The 18,544-nt window shown below is 39.5% G+C and overlaps 1 protein-coding gene across 1 annotated transcript in view; it reads right to left on the bottom strand.

Moving 5' to 3' along the window:
* Window positions 1–18,544, bottom strand: part of C9 (complement C9) — a 50,453-nt gene that overhangs the window by 20,370 nt on the left and 11,539 nt on the right. Inside the window, exons 2-5 of the mRNA XM_032851372.1 lie at window positions 17,991–18,096; window positions 17,434–17,578; window positions 17,033–17,180; window positions 9,761–9,899 (exon numbers count right to left, since the gene is read on the bottom strand). Of these exons, the coding sequence (XP_032707263.1) occupies window positions 9,761–9,899; window positions 17,033–17,180; window positions 17,434–17,578; window positions 17,991–18,096 (538 nt within the window). The remainder of the gene's footprint in view (window positions 1–9,760; window positions 9,900–17,032; window positions 17,181–17,433; window positions 17,579–17,990; window positions 18,097–18,544) is intronic.

The raw sequence follows: 18,544 nt of genomic DNA on the forward strand, positions 1-18,544 counted from the left end.
CAAAAGAGGGCCCTAACTCAACCAGACAAACACTCTAATCTCTGACTTCAAGAACTTCTGATGTTCTCATCTTCAGAATTGTGAGAAATAAATTCCTGTTTTTTTTTTTTTTTTTTTTTTTTTAATTTGAATTTTAGCTACCCTGTTTCTGGTATTTTATTATACTGGCTTGCATAGACTCAGACAGGGAAGCTAAAGTTCCCATCTAATGGGAATGACTAAAATGTATATAATTTTCATTAAAGTTAGGCATGCTGGGAAAAGTGCTCAATGTAAAGGGTTGAGTAACCTAACCACGTCACTTCCCTGTTTAAAATCTTTCAGTCTTCCCACTGCCTTTAAGATCAAGTCTAAACTAGACTTATTCCAAGTTAATCTCTCCCTGACTGTATTCCAACCCTTTAGACACATTTTTTTTTTTTTTTTTTTCAGAGCCTGTGCTTCTTCCCACCACAGAGCTCTTTTATGCTGCTTTTACTTTCTGGAATGTTCTCTGACATCTGCCTCTCCCACACCCCCCCCCAAGAACCTAACACAACACATTCTCTCACATATACACACTATATGGCTTGACCTGGTTAATTTCTACTCCAATTTCAAGTCTTAGCTTAAAAATCACTTCTTCAGGGTTGAAGGGTTCTTTCCTAATCCCATAGACTATGAATCCATTTTCTATAAGCTCTCATACCTCTTAAAAAAAAGAAAAAAAAGCAGGGTGCCTGGTGATGCAGTTAGTTAAGTGTCCAGCTCTTGGTTTTGGCTTAGGTCATGATTCCACAGTCCTGAGATTGAGCCCCATATTGAGCTCCCCACTCAGTGTGCAGTCATCTTGAGATTCTCTCTCCCTTTGCCCCTACCCCCTGCATGCTCTCTCTTTCTCAAATAATAAGTAAAATTTTAACAATAAAACAAAATGAAAAAGCTTTTCTTTTATGATTGCTTATTTAATGGAATTTCTGATGGTAAGCTCCAAAAAGTCAGGGAACATGTCTTTCTTATCCACACACCACTATAGCCTTATCACTTAGTAAAGTGTCTGGCCTATAGTAGATGCTAACAAAAATTTATAAACTTTGATATAGCTAACAATAATAACTAACATTTACTGAGTGCTTACTCTATGCTAGGGGCTGTTAAAAGTGGTTTACATAGAATAAGACATTTAATTTCTTACCTTTAACATAATTTCTGTAATTATCCTCATTTTACCAATCAGAAAATAGGTTAGGAAATTTGTCCAAGCTCGCACAGCTAGCTTTGAAACCCAGAAAGTCTTATTCTAGGGATTAGCTGTTAATTCTTATGCTACCCTGCCAAAGAGGGCTTGACAAATCCTGGCTAGTAAAATAAAGGATTCATGGAAAAGATTGCCTTGAACTTGGCCTTGAAAAATGAATAGGATTTCTGTTGCTTTGAGATCTGAGGATAGTGGAAGTGTTGCTGGGTGAACTGGTGAGACTCTGGGCTCTAGGGCCTCGACCAGCCCATCCTGAATGAGTCCTTGAAGGTTCTTGGTCATGACTCGGAAAAGAACTCGAGGACAGACACTCAGCACAGAGGATGAGCATCGTAAGTGCGAAAGTTTATAAAGTGAAAAGTACACTCTCAAGATAGGAGAGCAAGGTGAGCTTGAGTGAGAGTTTTGCACACTTGGGTTTCTATCTTTTATTGACAGCTGTTAACTAGAGGGTAGAATATTTATTGGGTTGGGAAGCAGGGATTTGCACTTTTTCTTTTAATTTTGTCAGGGGTTTCCTGTCATGGCACTTGCCATCTTGGGCCTGTCTGGTTTGCTCTGGCTTCTTGTAGAGTGCAGCAGGATAGGCCCCTGAACTTCCTGACAGTGGGCCATGACTTCCTTGTTGCTAACTTCTAGGTATCCTGTTAGAACCTAACTGCCCACTCTAATAGGAGCCACTGAAGACAATTCTACTCCATCTTCAAAGCTGGAAAGGGACAGAGCTGAAAAAAATGTCACCAGAAAAGTACTCCTTGACTCTCCTGCAAGGCCAAGCTCTTCTTAGCTTCCTGTGTGCTAATTGGCTGCAGGATAAGGGTGGTGTAATTTGTAAGCACCTGCACTTATTCCTGACATGGCTAAGAAGAAAGAGGCCTTGGCAGAGATCAGTTTAGCGTGTGGAGAATTGTTGGCAGGTGTAAGAGAACATTGGTCAGGGTTCCGTTAGGAAGCTGTTGGATGGTCCTGTCTGACTCTGCTAGGATAACAGTAGTGAGTAGAGTCTGAAACAGCAAAGATGGGGTCAGTCCAAAAAGAGGGCTCAGTTCAATGACAGACAGTCAGAGATGGACCAATACTGGGAATCATCATGAAGAAAGAGCAAAAAATCTTTGAAGAGAGGCCAATGATGCAAGGATAGAAGCAAATTTCTTTATGAAAACTCAAATAAGCAGACATGGAGAAGATGAAATATGAGAGAGGGACAAAGGGGTTTGCATGTTCCAGAAGGTCATGCATATTATAGGGGTCAGCTCAACCTGTCCTTTTTAAAGGTTTATGCAACTGATGCTTCTTGAAAAGAAAGAAACATTATTTCTGGAACTGAGAGTGGAAGAGATAGAATATAACCAATAAATATTTCAGAGTTCAAATTGAAAAGAAGAAGGTGGGAGAGCAACTGGAAATAGAAGGTAAAAAGGAAAAACTGTTAAAGATGCAACTAAGACTTTGTACAGATAGATAATAAAAACATGCATTACTTATTATGATTATTAAAGACATGTCTCACTAATTGAGAGAAGGAACCTGGAAAGAGTAGATTGACTGCCATCTCATCAGCCACCCTCGGCCACAGTACAGAGAGAAGCCACCCACACACTCCCAACATTTTAGCTACTAAATTTTGGGGTAATTTGAAATTTAGTAATAGGTAACAAATATGATCCTTCTCCATTATCTTCAAGAGATCATTTTCTGTGTTTGTATCTGAAATGTTAATGTGCTCTAGGTTTCATTCTCGATGTTCTTTTCTCTCTCATTGTACACTTCCTTGATGATCTCAAGGATTCTCAAGATTCTAATGGTCATCCATATGTTGATGCTTCTTAAACTGCCTCCATTTCAGATCCTTATTTCTCCCCACACATCTATATAACATACTTTTTGCAAGATCTCTTCATCTAGATGTCACATAGAACTTTGCATTCAAAATTACCAAAATTCAAATCATTGTCTTCTTCTTGGACTTGACTTTGACACTTCTTTTGGAAGATTCCTCCCTCCCTGACTTCCAAGGTCTTTTTTTTGATGGTCTGTCTTCCAGTGGGAGTGTCTGACTTTCCGTCTCCATACTTTACATCCATGATGAGTAAGTATCCTTTGTTATGGCTAGATGTTGTTCTAAGCACTTTGCACTTATTAACACATTTAACCTTTCCAAAATCTTATGAAGTATGTATTATTGCCACCCCACTGTATGATAAACTGAGATTTTGGAAAATAAATAAGTTGCCTAATGTCCCATGGATAAGTGGAGGAATTTAGCAGAATTTAAACCCAGGGAGTTTTCATTTAGAACCTGTCAATTGACCATAATGTACAGTGTCACCAATTCATTAGTGACCTCTTTGTTCTTAAATATGCCAGATTAAAAAAAAAAAATGCTGGATTTCATTTCTTCCTTTTAGTCTCTACTACTATAGTAGAGTTTAGTCTTTCTTCATTTCCTTTTTGGACCATGAAATAGCCTCCTTCTGCCGTTACCTCTCTGGTCTTGTCCTTTTGAAATCATATCCCCAAAACACAAAGATTTAAAATGAACTTTGACCATGTTGCTGTCCTCAGGGGCTCCTTCTCATGCTCAGGATCATGTCCAAGGTACTTAATATGGCATAAGAGCACCTTCATTATTTGATTTCTACCTGTGACTCCAAATTTGAATTCATATTAGTTTATCATAGACCATAGTTCCTTTCACAATAGCAGTTTCTACAAGACCAGGCTTATTGTTCCTTGGAAACATCAATATACAATAAACAAACCAGCAGGTACATAATAAACCCGATCTATACTCTGCTGGGGCTTCTAAATGAACTCACGTGGCAGTAGAAATACAGTTGGAATGTTAATTAAGCCTCTGTTTTCCATTTTGTCGTCATCTTTTATGGCAGTTACAATTACATTTACTTGATTATGGGCTCTTGCCTTTGTTAGGAGCATTAGCTTTAAAAAAAAAGATTGTTGGGGAGCCTGGATGGCACAGTCGGTTGAGAAGCTGACTCCTGATTTCGGCTCGGGTCATGTTCTTGGGGTCATGAGATTGAGCCTGGCATAGGGCTCCACACTCAGCCAGGAGTCTGCTTGGGATTCTCTCTCTCCCTTTCTCTCTGTCCCTATCCCCCCAGACTCGCTCCCCCCTCTCTCTCTAAAATAAATAAATAAATCTTTTAAAAAGTAAAGATCGTTAATATACTGCATGCACTTATTTATTAATTTAGTAATCATTTTTTAAAATATTTTATTCATTTATTTGACAGACAGAGATCACAAATAGGCAGAGAGGCAGGCAGAGAGAGAGGAAGGGAGGCAGGCTCCCTGCCAAGCAGAGAGCCTGATGCAGGGCTCAATCCCAGGACTCTGGGATCATGACCTGACCCGAAGGCAGAGACTTTAACCCACTGAGCCATCCAGGCACCCCTAAGTAATCATTTTTTTAAGCAAAGAATTTACAATGTTAGTTTCTCAGGATTCCACAGTAAATAAAAGAACTAGAAACTTGACTTAAAATATATATGATATAGCAAATTAAATGCTAGAACAGAAAGGAAAACAGAGGCTGTTACATTAATTTGCAGGTGGGGCATCTAACCAAAACAGAGAAGTCAGAAGAGAAAGCTGATGGGGGAGTGGTAATCAAAAACCAGGTCAGGAATGACCTTTTTCTCCCTACCACAGAGATTGACTATTATCCTGCTGGCTACAGGGAAACGCTCACTAAATTTAAGCAACAAAGTGATAAGATCAGGCTAATCATTTATCTTCATACTGATGTGTGTGGAATGAATTGAAACTGAGCAAAACTACAAGTCCAAAGCTGATAAGAAGACTCTCATAGCAGTTTCGCTGAGGAATGAAAGATGCGTAAAGCTCTGGCTATGGCAGTGGAAATGGAGGAGAGGAGACATATTTAGGATACATTACAAAATAATGGAACTTGGAGATTGATTGGATATTGTAGGCTTCGAGGGAGATGTGCCTATAGAGGAAGTCATTAGGATGATTCCCATATTTTGAATTTAGTGATTAGGAAGATATTATTTCATTGTTTCATTGTATCCATTTAAGTGAAAAATTCAAGAGGAAGAGTCAGGGAACTGGGTATAAGAGTGGATATCAGCTTTGGGTATGTTAACTGTGTGATGCCTGATACAATTAGCTATATAGGTACACATGGACTGGAAATAGAGTATTCGTAAACCATCAGGTTAGAGGTGAAAACTGAAGCCACAGAAGGGAATGAACTCAACCCAAGCAGAATATGTAGACAGAGACTAGTGAAATAAGGCAAAGTAGGAACTCTGGTGAGACCTATAGGTCTTAGGGCTGTCCTAAGTAAAGGGAACTCAAAAGAAACTTCAAGATGGACTTTGGCAAAAGGTAATAGAGATTTCGTGTTGTGGGCTGTACTGTGTTCCTCCCAAATTCATGTATGTAAGTCCGAAGCCCATGTACCTCAGAATGTGACTATATTTGGAGATACAATCATGAAAGAGTTAATTAAATTAAAATGAGGTCATTAAAATGAACTCTAACCCAACACGACTGGTGCCTTTTTAAAAGAGGAGGTTATAACTCAGAGCAGAGGGAAGAGGCTGTGGAGATACAGGAAAAATGGCATCTACAAGCCAAGGAGAGAGGCCTCAGAAGAAACCTGATCTCAGATTTCTAGCCTCTCAAATTGTGAGAAAATAAATTTCTGTTGTTTGAACCACTCAGTCTGTGATACTTTGTTATGGCAGCCCTAGTGAACTAATATAGTTAGTGAATTAATGGGAAATGCAAAAATTGAGACAGCAAATGTAGATAAGAAGAGTATGTGGAGATGGATGTTTCCTTCTTGTGTTTGTGTTTCTTTTAGTGAGAGTCTTGAAGTATTTATTTTTATATATTAAGAGCAAGGGGGGAGATGAGAGAGAGAAGCACTGATAGAAGGTTTAAGTGGATAATTAGCAAGATACCTGGCATGGAATCCAGAATATAGAAAGACAGTCTCTATTGAGACAGAAGAGAAAGATGTTAAGGGTAGACTGAGTAAGAAGTAAGTTTGTACACAAGGATAACTTTGAAGAAAAAACTAGAAAATTCTTGACTAGGCTTGAGTATTCTCTGTTAAGTTGAAGCCAACTCCATCTATTGAGCTCAAGGTCAGAATGGTCAGATGAGGAACTTGAGGGGGTTGCTGGAAATTTTAAACCACCCCTGTGGGGACAGGGAGCGGCGTAGTGCAGCCTTGGGGGAAGAGTGTGGACCTGCTGAACTGTGTGGAGGCCCCGGGTGAAGCTAAAATGCCACCAGTTCTTTTGTTGTTATGATTTTCTCTAAGCAGTACACATTCACAAGAGGGCCAGAAAAATAATAGGGTTCATCTAAAGTTGGAGTGTTTCTGGTTTATAGAAGGAATAGAAGGCAAGGACACTGATAATATTATCAAGAGTGGTCAAAATGGATTGGGATTGATTAGAGGAAGGAATTGAAGACTGGAGGAGCAAGATGGACTGGGAGGAAAGCCATGCCAAAGAATTGGGTCTTGATGGGACCCGAGAGTTTGTTTGTGGTCATAAGTGATGGTGAGAGCTGAGAGATGGGCCAGTTGCAGTGAGGCAAAGGGTTAAATGCTGGATTCCCAATGTTCAGATGCCAGGGGCAGCACAGTTCTGCTGAACACAGGCTAAGGATCGGAGTGGCTCTGGTAAAACAGACACAGGAAGTTAAGAGGCAACAAGAAGACATTGGCAGCCCACAGGCTATAAAATCACCAAGTTTCAGGCAGGATTTGGGGTGGAAAGGACAACTAGAATCCAGGTACCTTTTACAATTCTTCGTTGATTTCTTAAATCTTATGTATTAATGGTGACCCAGGTTTATAGAAAATGGTAATGAAAACCTGAAATCTGATTTACAAATTATTACTTTCCAGAACAAAATTGGAGAGGACCAAATAAAGCTAAGGAAAAAGTAACTGATTTGTACATGTCACCATCCCTGTTTTCTTCCCCATAATTGCAGGCTTCAGTGGTTCAGTATTACTTCTGACTTACTAGATAGCCAGTAAACCTTGACCTGTAATGTGAATGCTAATTACACACTAAATTGTAGTGAAGTCTTTTACTAATTATATTCTTTAAAAAAGGAATGATAGCAAATATTTATTGAGGGTTTGCTATGTGCCAGTAACTTCCCGGCTGTTTTAGACTCATTTATCTTTACGAGATAGACACCAGTATTTCTATTTTACACATGAGGGAACGGAGGCACAATGAGGATAAATAATTTACCCAAGATCTCACTGCTGCTTAGGAGCAGAGCTAGGATTCCATTTTATGTACTGTGTTCTGGAAAGCCAGAGAACCAGAGCCACATTTGAGAGAAGAGGCACTGAGGGAGTGTGAATGTGTCAGAGGCAGACGTCATTATTAAGAAATATTCCTCATACACCGATAGTTGGGTAGAATTCTTTCAAAACATAAAAGACAGTAAATTACTGTCTATGAGTAACAAAGACAGGATTTTAAAAATTAATTCATCCAACAAAAATGTGTTGAGCATCATGTGTACACATTGCATAGGGTATTAGCATAACAGGCTATAAGGAAGTATAAAATGTATTCAGTTACAATACTAAAATACACAAAAAAAGGAAGTAAACTATCCCATTGGATATTAGAAGGTGTAGGAAGAAATTCTAATGAATAAAAATAGAGATTTCCATTGGATAAGCTCATGTTCTTTTATGTATGGTAGAAACAAATTTGGCTACTTGCCAAGACCATCACAGACGAGAGTGAGGGGACCACCAGCTGTTGTAGCACCAAGAAGGTGATCTGGGGACTTTAGCAAGCCTCCAGCCAACTCTACCAGCACTCCTCCTTAGCTGACACCGACTCACCATCCAGGCCCATAATCCTCTCTGCTTTTTTTTTTTTTTAATCAACTTGATGCCAAGACTCGCTTAGAGATGTTATTCTGATCTGAACTGATAAAAAGTTGCTGCAGTCTTCATTTCTCCCACTTTGTGTGAACATCAATTAGTTTTCCTTGGCTATGAGATGCTGCTCCCAACTTCCGTGGGACAGAAGCAATATATAGGGTAAATAACACATCACCTTTGTAAAATACAAAATATTGAGTACAGAAACCCATCTATTTCCAGGGTTGTAAAGAAGAGAAAATGGGGAATTTTCTCTCCAAATGGAGCTTCAAGATCAGTCATAGGCAAGGTCCTGGCCCTGACCATCTCATGTCACTCACGGTCATTCCTACCCCTAGAGAGAAGCTAAGAGGCTGATCACAGGGACGAAGAGAGGAAAACTGTATGACGCAGACCTGAGAACTAAAAAACAAAGTAAGACTCCAACAACCATTCTTCCATCAGCAATGACAAAGGTCACCTTATCTTTGCGGTATTCTTTTTTAAGAAATTAGAACTTTTGTAATAACCTTTAGAAAGATGATCATCTTCCCCTCAAAAAAGGTGCTTAAAGAAGGTAAACTTGGCATGAGGAGGAAAAAGTCAATAATCCAACATGTTCCCTTAAATTTGTGGGAAAATGATTCTATGCTGGACTTACACGTACAAAAAAAAAAAAAAAGGATAACGTGGTCACACATGTTAAGAAATGCTGGTCGAATAGTACAGAATTTAAAATCTTTAGTATTCATGGAAGAGTAGGAATGCCAGAGGCTGCAATGTGTATGGACTGTTTTACAACATTATTAAAAATAAAAGAAATATTAACTACATTTATTGAAAAGAATACGTGTTTTGGAAAATGCTGTGAGTGACAACAGTGATAAAAGACTTTGCAAAAACTGAGTAAAGTAAACATTATAGATCATCAATGGGACCATTGAAAAAAAGATTTTGTAGCTCCTGGTTCAGAGTAAGCTAATTATTATTCTTTATTTGTATCTTGCTTAGACCCAAAAAAACTCTCTAATGGTGATAACTAGTAATCCTTTAAATGAAGGGGTCCAATCTGTGGATGGTTCTAGAGACTTTAGGTGACTTTCAAGAAGGTGGTTACATTTGGGGTGGCACTGGGTAGAGTAGACCTCATTTTAAGAAATAGTTTAACAAGAGTTAGAGGGGTTTGAGGTGAGTGAAAACAGCCACTTACATTTGTTAGGCAGGCTTTCCCAAGGGGAATGCTGAGGAAAAAACCAATGTCAAGATGAGTTTTTTTGGTAGACTAGCAAAAAAATGAGCTTAAATAGCATGAGCAGTGTACCCAGTACTTAAATCAGCATTAATTTAATTTATAGTTTTATCAGAATCTTAGATGATTCTTTTCATGGAGTCTGGGTATTTGCAAAAACTATCACTAGGTGCACATTACTGAGGGTTGGTTGTAGACCACCGGAGTTTCCTAAAGAGATCAAAGCTATACATTTTCTTTTCAGTCAATCGTATATTCCCATCAGATTCTCATTCTACTGAAATTTTCACATTATTTAGTATTACATTTATGGAAGTGACTTTTCAGCTAAAAGCTGAGCAATGCTTTTGCTTCTGAGGAGACTTACTTCATAGGCCAGAGAAGCCACGTTCCAGGGTCTGCGGTAGTAGACCTGGGTGTTTCCATCCCGAATGCGGTCACAGAGTCCATGGTAGTACTCATTGTCAAAAGGTGTGGTTAGGGGGTCCATCCCTAAGATGTTGATCCTGAAAATGAACAGAGTAATATCAGAGATCCCAGGAGCTAATGCAAGGCAGTCCTCTGTAGCTGGGGGAAAGAGAGAGGTTTGGCTCATGTCCCCATCACCCCATATATGCATGATATAATCAAGAACAGAAGCAAGGGTCTGCTCACTTCTGCTTTACGTCTCTGGCAGCAAACATACCTTAGGAAGGCCTTATAAACTTCCAGGCATCGAGGGCACTGTTGAGAGCACAATGAAAGAAATGCAATAACTGGGGAACCAGGGACCATCTGGCTCCTAGAGTCTAAATTCCACTGCTGTAACTCTGAGCTAACCTCCCTTAGTGAGCTAAGAGCCAACTCCGTAATACTGCCTATTTAAATTATTTGAGAACAGAGCATCTCAGGGGAGTTGTATAACATATGCATGTAATTTTTAATCTATGAATCAACATTGGGGCTCTTTCTCTCCCCATTCTCTTTAAACATAAGCCTTTTCCTCCAGCTGTCTCATTGCTTGTCAAGAACCTCATTTCCTCCAGGCTTGTATTATTTCTATGATACTTTCCAAGGGGAAATACAAAGATTTCAGCATCCTGACAAGGCATTTTCAAAAGTTCTACTTTTTCCTCTCAGCAAAATATTTTTATTTGGCAAGCTTTAATTCAGAAACAGAAATCTTATTTAGCTTTTAAAAAGTTAAGTTTGATTTGTAGACTTAAAAGCAATGTATGAACAAGGAGCAGTTCATTCTTTGGGAAGTACACTTGTGTTAATTGGAGGAGTGGTCATTTGCTGTCTAGTCCAAAATATATGGCTCCAGACCAGGGAAGCCAAAGAAGGGTTTGCTCTGTACATCTATAACTGAGTTTGAGACAAATGCAGAAATTCTTCCATGGCTCTAGATAACATCCCAAACTCCAATGAACTGGATTATAAATCTGGATGTTGGTTTCAAGAGTAATTTGTCAAAGGGTGTTGATGGTTTGCTCCAAAACCCATTGTTAATGGAAGAAAAATAATCGAGAATATGTTACCGCCAGTGGGTTAGTTAAAAATAACATCTTCACGTAAACGACACAATCTTTTTTTTTTTTTTTCAAGATTTTATTTATTTATTCGAGAGAGAGAGAGAGGCCTTGAGCGGGGGAAATGGGGCAGAGGGACAAGCAGACTCCCTACTGAGCAGGAAGCCTGATACGGGTCTTGAACCCAGGAAGCTGGGATCATGACTGGAGCCGAAATCAGATGCTTAACTGACTGAACCACCCAGGTGCCTCCAAATGGCACATTCTTAATGAATTTTGAATCTGTAAAGAAAATGACGTTACAACTCAACTTTAAAGGAAGGTACTTAAGGAACAAATTTAGGGATATCTTTCTCAGAGCTAAATGCAGTTAAAATTAACCACTTCTGACTTTTTGCTCTACCAGAACCTTTCATGAAAAATGCTATGACCCTAAAATTTAACATAGGGCCAAAAAATCAGATTTAGTTGAATAAGAAAGAAAAGAGACATTAATATTTGGTTTACTTTCTCAAACATCTCATGCCTCATGACAGGTTAACATTTCAGCTTCACTTCTTCACCCATCTCTGTAACCACAGCAAATGAGTCATACTTTTTTCCCCTTTGGTATGACTAAGGTTTTGATACAAAGACAAGGAACACTGGAAACAAATGATCTGCTTGTTTCTTCAACAAACCAGTACATTTTCTTTGTTCTATAGTGAACTTGTCCTTCAAAAATCTCTATTAACAGAGACCCTGTACCTCTTCACTTACAGGGAATAATGACATTAATCTTTGCTTATAATGATGATGAACTCTTGGGTGACTATGATACCCTCACAGAGTGTAGTGTTTGTAGTAAATAATGAGTAATATTAAGAGAGTTAATACACAGTCTTTGATCTCATGAAAATTATATTCAAACTGGGGAGTCGGACATATAACCACCAATTTCAAAAAAGAGTCCAAGGTCAAATACACTTGATGAGCCAATGAGCAGCACAGGCAATTGCCACACAGGTTCCCAAAAGGAAGAAACCTCATGGCAGCGTCATAAATAGAGGTTAGAAGCAGTAGGATTTGGTTTGGGTGCTGCAGAATGGGGACGGAAGGGTAGGTGGAACGAACGGTGTGAGCAAAATCCTGCTGGTGGAAATGTGTATGGCATGATTTCAGGCAGTAGTCTTCAGATTTTCTGTTCGTCTACTCTATAAAAAATTATGACAAATTTTGCCTGCCTGCACAATGCTGGCGTGACATCTAAGATTTTTCATCTTAAGTTTAAGCAGTTGCAAAGGATATAATTTCTCAACATGCTATAAATATTTACATCTTATAGTTATTTTGCCTCTTTTTAAAATAAATCCAATGAACTATAAATACCATAGTGATGGTGGTTGTCCAATCCCTGCAATGTTTATATTTCTTTAGCAACTAGACATTTTGTAGTATTCCTTTTGATTCTTTTTTTTAAAAGACACTTTATTTTTTAGAGCAATTTTAGGTTCACAGAAAAATGAGTGAAAGATATAGAGATTTCCCATATGAACCCACCCCCTTTTGATTCTTCAGTCTATTTTTCTAGTCCATTTCCACCACAGAAATTTAGCTTAATGTAATGTTATTTTAGCTTGGAAGTTTTTAATGGATCACTTTTTAAATACTTTTTTGTATCAAAAAGGTATTAATTGAAATTTTACAAATAATAAGTATCCTTTGACTATTGGGTCTAAATAATTAAAAACTCCTCTGGATTGAGTTTACAATTATTAGCAGTATATATAGGTATATTAAACAAATTTAAATAGTTAACAAACTTTTTTTTTTGTAAAGGTGTCTCAATGAATTGAATGGATGTCTTTTTTAATTAAGTGATGAGTTCCTGCCTTCATGGATTAATATTACTTATTGCTAGAAAAAGACGAGATTCATGATCAATCGTATTCTTACTTTCCATTTTTGTAGATATTAATGTTGATAAACTTTACTCACGTACGTCAGTGGAAAAGCATAGAAGGCATTTTGTCATGGCAAGGTCACTTGATTCTTTGGTCTCCTTAGTTTTTGCGCCAAAAAAAGATCACTAGTCTATCATTAAGAATTATTTTTATAACCCATTATCTGATAATTGATTACCATATCTTTCAAAAAGAAGTGGAGATGGGTTGACTTATAAGATACTGGCGTCCAACTGAGCACCAATATTTGGAAATGTTTTTTGGTTCTTCAACTGCAGAGTAAAACTGAGATGGGTGAGGGGAGCACTCTTCTTCTGGAAGGTGATAGTTAAGTAATTGTAAAAGGGGAAGGGAGAGGAGAGAATGGGCCTCACAACTTGGATCCTACTGAGTTGCTAAACTTTCTGAGTTTATGAAAAATATTTATGTATGGAATTGAAGATTCACTGTTTGTACCATAGATGAGTTAAGCCACTCATAGTTGAGAGAACTATTATTTAAAACTTACCTGTCTCCCCCTTAGAAAGTCTTTGCATCTCGCAGTATGCATACCCTACTTTGAAGATTTTGTTTTACAGAACAGCAAATTGACTAGTTGGCCGGATCCATCTGGAAAGTTGCAATGAAACTGCTCCACAGTTTAAAGCACGACTAAGGAAGAAATGTTTCAAAACCTTTGACTTGGTTCCACCACTACAGAGACAGCCAGTCTAGTCTAGAATGAGCCAATTTTTTTATTCGGCCAAGAAACATGAAAACTTCTATGGTTGGAATGTCATCACCCGGGAAATAAAAAAAAGCATGTGTATTTTAGCAGCACCCAGAGATGCCTGTTTTCATGCCAACATCTAGAACCATAAGCAGTTCCAATTTGCCAGGTGAACAGAAAAGAGAGATCCGGCCACAGAAGGGGTTCTATGCTTTAGATCACATAAAAAAGTAATTTGTTGCATACCATACATCATTTACAGCTGGCTTGGATTTCTATTTTTTCAATGAGCACAAGATGGGTTGGGGATTTCCCTAAACACTTCTGGAGAACCTCAAATGCCTACAAGGCAAAAGGCGGAAACATTTGTGTTACAAGGGAATTCTGCTGGCATTAAGAATTTAAGGGGGAGTCCTTCAAATGAAAAAAAAGGTATAAATTAATGACTGTGGGTACTTGTGACTTTCATGTGTGAAAGAGTCTGATTGTATATGACTGCTGGTGAGACTTGTTGACATTTTCCAGATAGGATTACGTAGAAGCAGTTTCTAAGCCTGTTGCTATGACTAGGGTGTTTACTCCTATTACTTCTATTCAATATATCCCAGAGCCCCTTGGAAGAATAATAGCCATGCTTGGTAAATAAATACAGAATGTTCATAGGATTGAAGAATATCACTGATATAATAAAGCATGTCATTCTGAGAATGCTTCTTAAATATTAATTACTGATTTCCCCTCTTCTATACTCTTAATTCAAAAATTCAGAAAATCAACTTAAGGAGTTCCATTTTTTAAGGTTAGTTTTGCTTTGAAGTTAGAGTGTTGATTTACGGGCTTTGCAGTGATGGGGGGAAATGACGTGGGTGCTGACGAGCATGGGGGGAGAGGCCAAGGTATGGTGGCATGGTGAAAAAAATAGAGTTTCTAAAAGTCAGAGAAACTTGGGTTTAGTTCCACTAGAAACTAAAGAGTTCTGCCAGAATTGAAAGAGACTAAACTGGTCTTGCTGGCTTCCCCCCCCCCTTTTTTTCCCCCTGTAAAGTGAATATAATACTTTCTCTGACAACCTCAGGATTATTATGACAAATCTATAGAAAAAAAATGTAGGAAAGAAAGTTCAAAACATTATGCCAATGAAAGCTGTTGGAGAATAATAGACTTTAGGAAGACTGGTTACAGGTAATTGTTCATGGTAATGAGGAATTTAATAAAGAATACTGGTGGAATTATTCGATGAGGACCTACTTCATTTTTTACCACTTCAGCCAACCTTCCCCATGGCGGGGGGCCCCCACTCTCTTCCTTGGTCCTGAAGACTCAACCCTATATCATTCCCTGTCACCAGCCCTTACCGTGGCAAAAGATGATATAATTACCCAGCTCCCTGGGATGCCTCATTATGAAACTTTCTAGCAAATGCTATATAATCCATTTCTCTGTTCTCTGAACAAAGAAAACTAATAGATTACAAATGATTGTTTTTCAGGTGAGCGGGCTAAAATTTCTATATCCTTTCACAAGGTGTAAATTTGCATTGAGTGAAAATACATAATATGTGCAAAGCCCTGCTTCAAGCCCATCTGTTTAGATTAAGGAGAAAACTGCTTCTTGGATCCCAAATACAACAAAAACAATGTCATAATGGACTTCAACCATGGACTCAACAGTCTCTCCCTGAGGAAAGTAGGAGAAAGAGTCAGAACTCATTGGAGCAGGCTGTGATCTGGTTATAAGGTGTCTGACAACCCCCATAGCATTTACTGACAATTATTAAAAGAACCTCCTGTGTTTGGAGACAAAGACCATACACTGTATTCAAGACTCCTACCTTCAGGCTAGGAGCCAAAGACACTTAGTAGGCAATACTTGAATGCTGCTAGGACGAGATTTTATAATGTAAGTAAAGGGTGTTGAAATGTTTTACCCATTTCCTAACTCTTGGTACCCTGGATTTTTCTCCTTATTGAGATTCAAAAAGTGCAAGTTCAATCTAGCTTGGAGGGAGAAGACATCTCCGTTTATGGCCAACCCTGATCCAGAGGCCTTACCTTAGGAACTGCCCCCCCTACCCTGGATAGGGTTTCTCAGTCTGAGCTCTACTGACGCTGTGGGTCTGGCCACTGTGTGCCTTTCAGGATTGGTCCAATCCAGGGCCTCTACCCACTGGATATTGGCAGTGCTCCCTCATCCTCTGAGTCCTCTGTCCCATCCCCCACAGTTATGACCACTAGAATAGTTTCCAGACATCATCAAATGTCCTCTGGGGAGCAAATCACCCCTGGTTGAGAATCAGTACCTTAGTCCCTCTATTAGCCTTGCTTTTACCATTGCCCTCATCTTCTTTCTTCTCCTTATCCCCGTCCCAGGAATTAAGTCCTGAACCTGAATTTACTTCTAGGGACCTGGTTTCAATCTTACCTGATGCCAGTTGACAGTATTTTAGAAGCATTTATTTTCATTAATTCATGAGCTGATTGATTAATTCACCTATTTGTCTATTCTCCAGTGTTGATAGACCATCTGTGATGAACCAGGCACTGAGATTTATGAGGTTGATAAGACACATCGCATGGCAGACAGTGAAACAGAGCCACGTGCCATCTCCATCAATAGACCAGTGGATGTGGGGAAAAATGTGTCTCTGTTGAGTACAATTTGGCAACAAATCTACCCAAAGTACCATTACTGAAAACAGCTCAGAACTTTTGGAAACTGAAATGGAAACTATGCCATGGGCATCCCTGGAATGTTCTCTGACTATATGGAACAGAATAGAACAGCCCCTTGGACCTACATCATTTTCCTAATTCCTAGAACACAGATCTCTGGTTAGTGGTCTTTATTCTGTAAAACTCTCGAGTTCTAAACTGTTCAAGACTTCTCATCTGAGCTTAGCTGGCCCTAGTCCCTACATTTTGCACAGAAAATGGGCGAAACTTCACTTTGTAATGAGAACCGGAGTCTCAACACCATCACCAACCAACATCACAGCTGCTTCTTCTGCGCTTTCCTCTTGGGTCAGCTCTACAATGCTGTACTCTTCTGAGAACTTATAACCAGATGTTTATCCAGAACAAGTTCCCATGGAAGACAGCCTCACCGACAATTCAAACATCTGAATGGCCAGACCCACCACTGGCAATTCAATGTCAAGTGATAACATGTCACTTGAACATGGCTGTGGCCTTTCTGAAGTTCTTAACTGAGGTGTGTCACCTCCTGCCGGACTCGGAGAAAATCACCTATCATCCTGATTGTACAGACCCCTTCCTGAGGACAGGCACCTTGTCTAAATGATCTTGAGATACTGACTTTGCACTTACCTTCTTTTAAGCTCAAGCATGTTTCAAGGAGAATGCAGACCAGGGGCTGCCCTGCCCCCATGCAGACCCTCCACCACCCTAGCACAGCAGGAAAAGATGGAAGTTCCTTTCTCCCATCTTCATCTAGAAACATTTCAGCCAAGTACAGACCCGTAGCCTGCCGTCCGCCCCAGCTCGGATTCTTCCACAACTCTGTCACGGCAGGGGAGACGGGGATCACCTTCACAATCATCCTCGTCTGAAAAGTCACCACAGTCATTGTCACCGTTACACAGAAACCGTCTCTTGATGCATCGGCCTGTGATCAAAATCAAGAAAGACACTGTGTGTTGCATGCCAGATTTCCTCTCTCTTCCTGATGTAAGCAAATGGACTTTAACAATGGAGGGGAGGCAACAGGCACATACTTGAATTCTTTGTACATTTACAGAAAGCCCTTTGACCAGCCCCTTTCGCACTTGGAAGCATAAGCGTGTAAAAGCAGGCTTTGTTCTTTTTGTTCACGAGTGCGCACAGAAGCCCGTGGGGAGTAAGGGGGCTGCGAGGATTACCTGTACCACATTTAAAGTCATTGCCACAGTCCTCCTCCACGTCTTCACAGGGCTCAGTGGGTTCACACTGTTGTCTGTCTCCCACTGCCTCTATGCACTTCTGCCCGTTGTATTGTCCAAAGATCTCAATGCTCCTTGAACGGAACTGCGCAAAACAAGCTGGAAATATTAGAATTTCTATGGCCAAAAAAGGGTAATGATCTAAAACTGTGTCCACGGCACTGTAGCCCTCTAGACAAGTTAAGTTGATTGTTTCAAGATGGAAGCCCTAAAAGTAGTCAGCAATATTAAAGTAATACCTCGCATGCTAGGGTTGGCTGTCTCTCCTTCAGCATCTGGTTCTTCAAGGCACACATTTATTATTGTGTGCCATGGTGAGATTTCTAGGCAAATTGAGCCTCATCCAATAGATATTTATCTTTCCTTCTTAGTTGGGAACTCAGTGGGGGTGGGGGTGGGAGCTCCCTGCCTCCTAGTCCTTTTCCTGGAGATACTGGCAACTCAGTTTCCATTTGGGGTCATTGGTGGGGAATGAATTGGTGGGGAATGACACTTACTTTTAGTCTGAGGCAAGGGTCACATTCTGACCATTCGCTCCAAGAGCTCATTCTGCAGTCTATGGGAAGTGGCTTCTCATTGTCTTCTACTACCTGTGGGCCATAACTAAGAGAACAGAATCATCAACTTCATGGCGTGACTTGTGTCTGTGTCCAAGAAGTCTTCCCGAACCAGTCTGATTTATTTACTATTTTTCTGCTTTCCAAATCAAAGGACTTATCCTTTTTTTTCTAAGATTTTTTTTTAAGTTTATTTGGGAGAGAGAGTGAGAGATAGAGCATGAGCAGAGGAAGAGGGAGAAGCAGGCTCCCGCTGAGCAGGGAGTCCCATGTGGGACTTGATCCCAGGACGCTGAGATCATGACCTAAGTTGAAGGCAGATGCTTAACCTACTGAGCCACCCAGGAGCTCCAAAAATCAAAGAAATTATCATTTTACTAGATCTCTCATTTGACATTGGATCATAAGCAGCTTTATGTTTTCAATTGGTCTTCTTATTGAATTTTTGTACTGCTTTGTGATTTAACGTTTGACCTAACCACAATATAGTAATG

The sequence above is a fragment of the Lontra canadensis genome, unplaced genomic scaffold (assembly GCF_010015895.1).
Source record: "Lontra canadensis isolate GAN:19392208 unplaced genomic scaffold, GSC_riverotter_1.0 scaffold5, whole genome shotgun sequence".
Taxonomy (NCBI): domain Eukaryota; kingdom Metazoa; phylum Chordata; class Mammalia; order Carnivora; family Mustelidae; genus Lontra; species Lontra canadensis.